The sequence below is a fragment of the Odocoileus virginianus genome, chromosome 14 (assembly GCF_023699985.2).
Source record: "Odocoileus virginianus isolate 20LAN1187 ecotype Illinois chromosome 14, Ovbor_1.2, whole genome shotgun sequence".
Lineage (NCBI taxonomy): Eukaryota > Metazoa > Chordata > Mammalia > Artiodactyla > Cervidae > Odocoileus > Odocoileus virginianus.
The window spans coordinates 52,722,111-52,730,233 of NC_069687.1; the positions used below are offsets into that span (position 1 = coordinate 52,722,111).

Consider the following 8,123-nt stretch of genomic DNA (forward strand, 5'->3'; position numbering starts at 1 on the left):
TCATGTGCTCAGAGCTCAATCCTGGATGTCCTACACAGTTTTCTTTACCCAATCTTCCCTACCATCCCCCAGCCCACAACGATCACTGTCCTCCAAATTCTTACAACCACTCCTGTATTTAGATGATACCTATATTCTGCTGAGTGTTTACTGATTAGCCCTAGTAGTATATTCTTGAATACCCAAGTAGGTTGAAAATGCCTTCAGGGTGTCTATAGCAGTTTATATTATAATCCCATATTTCAACATTATCCAAAAGAGCCTGACACGTGACAGCTGCTAATTGTTTATCGGGGCTTGTTAGTCGCACTGAAAGTGACTGATAACAACACTCTTTCTTAATTGGAGTGTTGATACAGGTTCAGGAAGCCCTGTAGAAAACAGAAAGCCACTGTCTCCTTGGAGGAAAAGATGCCAGAGCATAAAGCAAAGGCCAAGAAGGGTGATATCCACAATCTAGAAGACAAATGTACCAAATGCATCATTATACTCAAGGTCAGGGATGTGTTTATGTAATACTTTTCAAATGAAAAACTCCATACAGTTCTTGTTATCTCGATTCCTATCTTGACTTTTCATTATCAGGAGAATATGTATGTATGTACATTGCCTAAATTAGGCTTCACAGTGTCCTCTTCTCTTTGTTTTCCCCTTGAGGCTTACTTGGGTTTAACTTTACCCTACAACCAACCATCATTCTGACACCAGAAAACAGTGAAATTAACAAATATAACATGGGAAACAAGAGGCCTCACTGATGATTCCACAGGGAAAAGAGAGCATTTGAATCAATCTTAATGTAGTAATAGATCTTCCATAAAAAACCCCACTATCAAGTGAGACCCAGCCAGAAAGGGAAATGCCTCTTCACTTTCAATTAAGTGACGAACCTCAAAACAATGTGCTGCTTCATTTGAAACCAGGGAGGATATTTTCTTCCAGCTGGACATTGTGGGGAAGACAGGGAAGGGGGCTCATCACCGTCAACTGCACTAAAAAGGCAACACAGGCCCCTGGCGCTTTTTTAGAATCTGCATTTCTCTTCTACAAGTCCCCCACCCTGTCCATATTAATTAGACAGACGTCTAAATCTTCACTGTAGATGTCAGTCAGGGAAAATGCATGGTTTCAAGGTTAAAAGATGAAATGTCACCTTCTCTTTCCAGAGACAGGAATTTTTAAAAAAGAAATCACTCATCTAGCATGAGTTTCTGTGCTAAAATGAAATTTATTTCTCTAGGTGTCAGATCCCTGATGTGTATAGCAGGATCTTCTCCTGATAATATTTTTTTTTAACTTCAACTTTAAAATTATACAAATAAATACAAGCAGACAGTGATTATGATTAAAGTAAAGATGTATATGTTACTGATATCAGTTTATTGTAGCATTACCATTATTAAAGTCCTTTATTGTCACAGGGAAGAGAGAAGGCCAATTTTGATGCATATATACTTTACCTTAATACAATAATTTAAGAGAAAAAAAAAGCATCAAGGGCTCTTAAGTGCTATGCAGCTCTTTTGCACTTATTCCTCAAATCTCTCTATTGTTTTGGCAATTACACTCTAATTAGATGCTTCTTCCCCAATTGTGTGTAAATCCTTCAAGGCAGGAAGAGCAAAGGTCTCAAAGCCATTGACATAGTTCTGCAAAAGACACAAATAAACAGAACTCTCAAGACTTCAAATGCTGATCAAGGTAAAATTTAGATGAGCAATATAGGACTTGAATTATTTTATCTAGAGAATTTGCCCTTAAAATATAAGAAGACATACAGCAAAGTTTGATTTTTCATATAGCTCTACTTAAACTATTGTGAGGTAAAAAAAAAATTTCAATTTTCAAATAAATAAGTGATGGACTGGAGAAATCTCTCTCATTTTATCCGCCATAGCCCCTTTTAAGCATTATTTATGCCAAGCTTGCCTGGCAGGTTTAGTGGTTAGGACTTCCCCTTCCAATGCTGGGGGTGTGTGTTTGATCTCTGGTGGTAAAGCTAAGAATCCCACATGCCTCTAGCCCCCCCAAAACAAAACATAAAACAGCAGCAATACTGTAACAAAGTCAATAAAGACAAAAAATGGGCCACATAAAAAAAAAAACACCTTAAAAAAAGAAAAACATTACTTATGCATAGAAAAATCATCCACTGAGTTCCCAGAGCGCGGATAGGTTTTTAAGGGGATGTGATGCTTACTCTTGGTTTCGGTCTGAGAAAAAGTTACCAAAGGGAGGTTTTGTTCAGTTTGACGAACAATAAATGAGCTACAAGTGATAGAGCTGTCTTTTCACTTTCTTCATTTTAACACAAGTGAACTTTTTTCATTTGCAACTTTTTTTACAACAATTCTCAAAACAGCCCAAGGAATCATTCCAAAGGTAAGCATGAAGGGAGGAGGGAGTAAGAATCATTAACTTTGTGCACTTAATGGAAAAGAAACCCGTCATTCATCAGAAAATTAGAGGCTAACTCTAATTATAACAAACTTCTTGATCCTGGTCACAAGGATGGAAACTTACATTCAAATGGAGCTGAAAAACTTCCCTTTTGGGGGCAGTAAAGATAACCGGTTTTTCAGCAGGAGTGGCAAGGCTGAAAAAAGGACTTTTTAAGAAGAAAGCTTGGAGTGCTCCATACATTAAAATGACGAGGCTGGTTTCTGGGCAAACCTGTGTCACAGGACAGTCAGGGCAAGGAGCTGTGTACAGGAGTCCCCTGGACTCCACAGAGAAAGCACCCCTAGTGAGTCCTTTATTGTTGTTCAGTCGCCAAGTCGTGTCCTACTCTTTGCGACCCCATGCACTGCAGCAGGCCAGGCTTCCCTGTCCTTCACCATCTCCCAGAGTTTTCTCAGACTTCCGCCCATTGAGTCAGGGATGCTATCTAACCAACTCACCCTCTGCCGCCCTAGGGCCTCTATTTAACATAAGCACCTCTGAGGTCACAGATAGTGCTAAGCCTGTGGGGGCCCATTCTACTGAAAGCCCTGATTTCCCTTTTGGAAACAATCTTGGTAACCAAGTGTCCTGGACATTCTGCAGAACAAATCTTGTTCAGTGTCATGGTGCGAAATAGATCTATTTTCCATTTGGAAAAGGAAGAGGGAGTGAATTAGGAGGAAAAAAATCTGCTTCCATTGGATAAACTTCTTTGAGGTTCCAAGAGGAGGGGCCAGCCAGAGCTCGGGCCCACCCGGACAATGGCACCCTTGGGCTTGCTACTTTTTCCAGTCCCTAGAGCTGCTCTGGAAGCTGTGGCTTCCATTAACTTCAACTGTTGAGCGTCCCCGGGGACTCAGACGTTTAAGAATCCGCCTCCAGTGTAGGAGACCTGGGTTTGATCCCTGCGTCGGGAAGATGCCCTGGAGAAGGGAATGGCAACCCACTCCAGTATTCTTGCCCGGAAAATCCCACGGATAGAGGAGCCTGGCGGGCTACAGTCCATGAGGTCAGAAAAACCGGACTGAGCGACCAAGTCCACACACCCTCGCTTAGTAAGTCCTGGGGCGTAGGCGGGATGGCTCCAGTTGGGGTTAGTTTTCAGTGCTCCCGCCCAGCACAAACCAGACCTCAGACAGCCGCGAAGGTGAGCTGATCCTCCGCACTCGGCGTCCCCGCTGGGCGCACGCAACGTGGCCGGCGGGCGCCACCCACAGTAGGTAAGCGGCGATACCAGCTCGTACAGACTCGGGGCGACCTGCACGAACTAGTGCGCTCCCCCTTCCCAGTGAATGGCAGTTTCTTTGGTGAGTGCTGACACCAAGGCAGGCAAGGATAAATTCGTTCCGCTCTCCCTCTGGCCCAGCCTTGTACTTACTGGTCCACTCAGACAACTTCTAGCCACTTGTTTTGAATCCAAGAAAACAACGCATGGGGCTGTTTTCGGGAGAGTTACTCTGGGAGCGCACGCCAGCAGACCCAGACTCCCCGGGACACCTTAGGTATCGGGAAAAGCAGACCCTTCCAGCTTTTCCAACTAGCAAATCAGTGCATTAGGACTGGCGAGGGCAGAAAGGGAAGATGGGAAAGGAAGGATGAGAAGACAGCGGGACGGGGCCTGGATGGGTTTATTGGGAAATGAAGCAAAGTCCTGAACCTTAAGTTCAAGTTGTAGCAGTGAGGCGATCGCTTGGGAGCCTTTTATGGGCGCAGCGGCTGGGTGTACAGGTTCTTTTTCGTGTGGATTTTTCTTTTGCCTTTAACGACTGAAGCTTAAAGTTCCGCTGCGAAGATTTGGAGGCAGAGGAAGCAGGAGGCAATTGCTGGAATCAAACTGATTCTGAAGCCAGTTTGAGCCAAGGTCGCCTCTCACAGAGCGGAGGAGTTTCTCTCTTGCCCGGAGGCTAGAGCCTCTTTACGCAGAGCACCCTCCTTCCCCGCTGGGGATTGAGGCTTGGGAGAGGCTTGGGAGGATGAGGTCTGGAAGCAGCGCGCCGAGCAGCTGTGAATGTCAGAGGGAAAGTAGCAAAGGTTTTGATTCCAGAGGACTAGGGGAGGCAGAATGAATGGGGTGGGCCTACTCGCCGCTACTCCATCATCATCGGCGGCAGAACTTGCACTTGATGATCTTCTTAAACGCGTTTTGGAAGTCCTTGTTGAAGTAGGCGTAAATGACAGGATTAAGCAGAGAGTTGGAATAGCCCAGCCAGTTGATTATGGCCCCCAACAGGGTAGGCATGTGGCAGCTGCTTTCGCAGAAGGGCAGGACTAGGGCCACGATGAAGAAGGGCAACCAGCAGAGGATGAAGGTGCCCATGATGATGCCCAGAGTCTTCACCGTCTTCCTCTCGCGGGCCAGGGCCATCTTGCGCTTGGCCTCGGCGTTGCGCTCATTTTTCTTCTCGAAGGAGGCGGGAACGTAGGGGACAGCACCGGCTTCGCTGGGCAGCGGAAGGTGCTCTTTGGAGTTGCCCACCCGGTGCACTTCGATCACCTCCAGGGCGGCGCCTTCTTCGCCCTGCCTCACGGCTCCATTGGCGCACGGAGCCCCTGTTACCTTGTTCTCCGTGCCCTGCCTCCAGTCTCTGCTATCCGACTCACCACTCACGCTCTTTCTGGGCTGCGGGGCCGGCGACGCCGCAAGGCGGTGGTTGGCTGCCTTCTTGTCCACCTTCTTGACTGTCTTGCGGATGCGGAATCGCGCGGCTCGAAAGATGCGCCCGTAGAGAACCAGCATGAGCAGCAGAGGGATGTAGAACGCGCCGAAGGTGGAGTAAATAGTGTAGCCGTGGTCCTTGCTGATGGTGCACGCGTCCGGGTCCGAGCGGTCTTCCGGGGTGCGCCAGCCCAGCATGGGCGGGATGGAGATGAGGAAGCCAATGAGCCAGGTGAGCGAGATGAGCGCGGCTGCGCGCCGGGGCGTCCTCTTGTTCACGTAGTCGATGGGGTCGGTGATGGCCCAGTATCTGTCCAGCGCGATAGCGCACAGGTGCAGGATGGACGAGGTGCAGCACAGCACGTCGAGGGCGATGAACAGGTCACAGGTGACCTGGCCCAGAGTCCACTTGTTGAGCACCTGGTACAGCGCGGCCATGGGCAGCACCAGCACCGACACCATGAGGTCGGTGATGGCCAGCGAGCCTATGAGATAGTTCGCCACGTTCTGCAGGGAGCGCTCCAGGGCGATGGCCGCCACTACGCACGCATTGCCCAGCACCGCGCAGAAGATGAGCGTGCCCAGCACTAGAGAGGTGATTACTTGATAGCTGAAGGTCACGTCGGAGATGCCAGTAGCGTTGCCGCGTGTCCCGAAGGGACCCTGGGACGACGTGGTGTTATTGCCCTGTCCGGGGCTGAGCACATCCATGCCGGCGCGCCGGGCAGGGGAGGGGGAGGGGAGAAAGAGCGGCTCCAGGTTCCCCCTCGCCCCTCCCCCTGGGGTCTCCCGCCCCGGTTTCCTGGGGAGTTTCAGCTGGGAGAGGACGCGGGGACTCAGGCAGGAACTTCTTACTGCTCGGGCGAAAGCATCTCGCAGAAGCAGCTAGCTTCCAGGCGCTCCCTGCGCTCTCGTAGTGCAGCGCGCTCAGAGACTCCAGCTGGGAAATGAATTGGCTGGAGAAACAGCTCCGGGATCTCCGGGAGGCGGAAAGGTGGCTGGAACGTCTGTCTCTTGCTGTCCATTATACTTTGCCGCTGCCTAACTGGCTGCCATACCACTCGGAGTCTTCCCACCAGCAAAGAGTCTCCAGTCTTAGAAGTATCTGGAATAGAGAAACGCCGGCTTCCACAGTCACTCTGCAACCCTCGTCTTCCTTGCCTCTCCCCTCCTCGCCTACTCTTCCCTCTACTCTCTGCTCTTCTCTTAACCCTCCTCCGTCTCCCTCTTTCTCCCACTAGTCATCCCCTCCGTCCCCTTTCCTCACTCTCCTTTATCTCTCCGGTTTGCTCCGACAGCCAGGCTCCCTCCCTCCTGCGCTAACCCTCCCCTCCTAACACTTCCCCAACCCTGAGTGCCTCTTTCCCCGGCTCCCCGCCCTGCTCTCCCTCTAGCTCTGCCTCTTTGCCTTCAAGTCCCTTTTTGTCGATCGAGACTCAGAACTCACTTCCACACACCCGATCTGCCGATCAGACCAACATTACAAAAAATAACTCCGCCTCCTACCCAGCCAAACTCGAGAGAGACCGAGAAAAAAATCTAACCACATACATTGCTTCGTATTTGTCAAATTCTTTAGTAGACTCAGCATCACTGAGTGGCAATAGGACAAGAGAAGAGGAGGCATAAGGAGCCTGAGTGGGGACGTGGACAGTCCTGGGTCAGTCTGTAAATTATTACTAATAGATGGAAAGAAGATGGAATGTGTCTTCGCTTTTTAAAAATCACCCCCCGTTTGTCATCTCACGGTCCAGCTCGACTCCTTTGCCTCTGACTCTTTTTTCTAACCTCGAGGAATTGGGTGAGAAAGCAATTAAAAAGGACACGTCAAAGGAGAGGTGAAAAACTGCATTTCAAAGTGAAGAAAAACCAATTCGGGATGTATTCTACACACAGACACACACACACACACACTTGCCTTTCCATTCAGTTCAGTTCAGTCGCTCAGTCGTATCTGATTCTTTGCGACCCGGTGGACTGCGGCACGCCAAGCTTCCCTGTCCATTACCAAATTCCAGAGCTTGCCTTTCCATTACCATTGCCTTTTTAATTTCAATGAATATTGTCATCTTCCACAGCTTTGTGCCGAGTAAATTTAGGGGAGAGAATTTTTTTGATTTTGTGTTATAAATGAGGTTGGGCATTTTTTTTAATGGCCTTTTGCTTTTCCTACCGGTTTTCGGGCCTTTATGGAGAACTTGGTGGAATTCCTGGTCGCTGGTGGCAGAGTTCTTTTGGACTCAGAAACTTGGTTCAGCACCTGGGACAGTTCTAGGCAATAAGGACTTATATCGCCACCTACCGGCAAATGCTTTAGAGCGCCATTTAGAAACCCTTGTCTTGCAGAAAAAAGCGTGTATTGAGGAAATCCCACTTCAATAAAGAAAGACGGTTATTAAAAGAAAAGTAACTTTGAGTTTTCTATTTTATTCAGATATTTCTTCTAGTATCGTCTTTTGCTTTTAATCGTCTATATCAAGTCCATTATGTTTTCTGGCTTTTTTGGAAAGCCTGCAATATCATTCATCTGCAATTTTAATAGACCTAGGCAAACGCCTTCACTTGTGTTGATTTTGTGCTAACATATGCTGAACTTTGGAACTCATACATTTGCACACATTCATCAATGGGGAAAAGCATTATTGTATTCTCCAAATGGGGATGACTTAACATAGAAGATAAAAAGACTGCTATGTGTTGGTTATCTAAGCTGTTTCCTTTACCAAGGAAACCAAATTTAATTCCATTTGCACCTAGATAAAGAATGGGATTTCTACTGCACTAGAATAACATATAACAAAATTGACTTATACGTTCTGATTACAGGACTGATGTAAAGTACAGAATGCAATCCCCAAAGTAGATGAATCTAGATAACATGCACAGATTCACTACAGAATAGCAATAGTCTTAATATTGTGTTCAAATTTGAGGTCTAAATGCTCCAAGACCAAACAAAAGAGCAATCATAAAAGTGTCAGAGAAAATCTTGTTGTACAGGTCGATGTGTTTGGAGATGGATTGT

General features: G+C 47.5%; 1 protein-coding gene across 1 annotated transcript; it reads right to left on the minus strand.

Moving 5' to 3' along the window:
* Nucleotides 1-1,339: 1,339 nt before the first annotated feature.
* Nucleotides 1,340-6,388, minus strand: HTR1A (5-hydroxytryptamine receptor 1A). The gene has a single exon (XM_020881842.2). It carries the CDS (start codon nt 5,807-5,809, stop codon nt 4,541-4,543), a length of 1,269 nt encoding a protein of 422 aa, XP_020737501.2. The 5' UTR covers nt 5,810-6,388; the 3' UTR covers nt 1,340-4,540.
* Between the last annotated feature and the right edge of the window lie 1,735 nt (nt 6,389-8,123).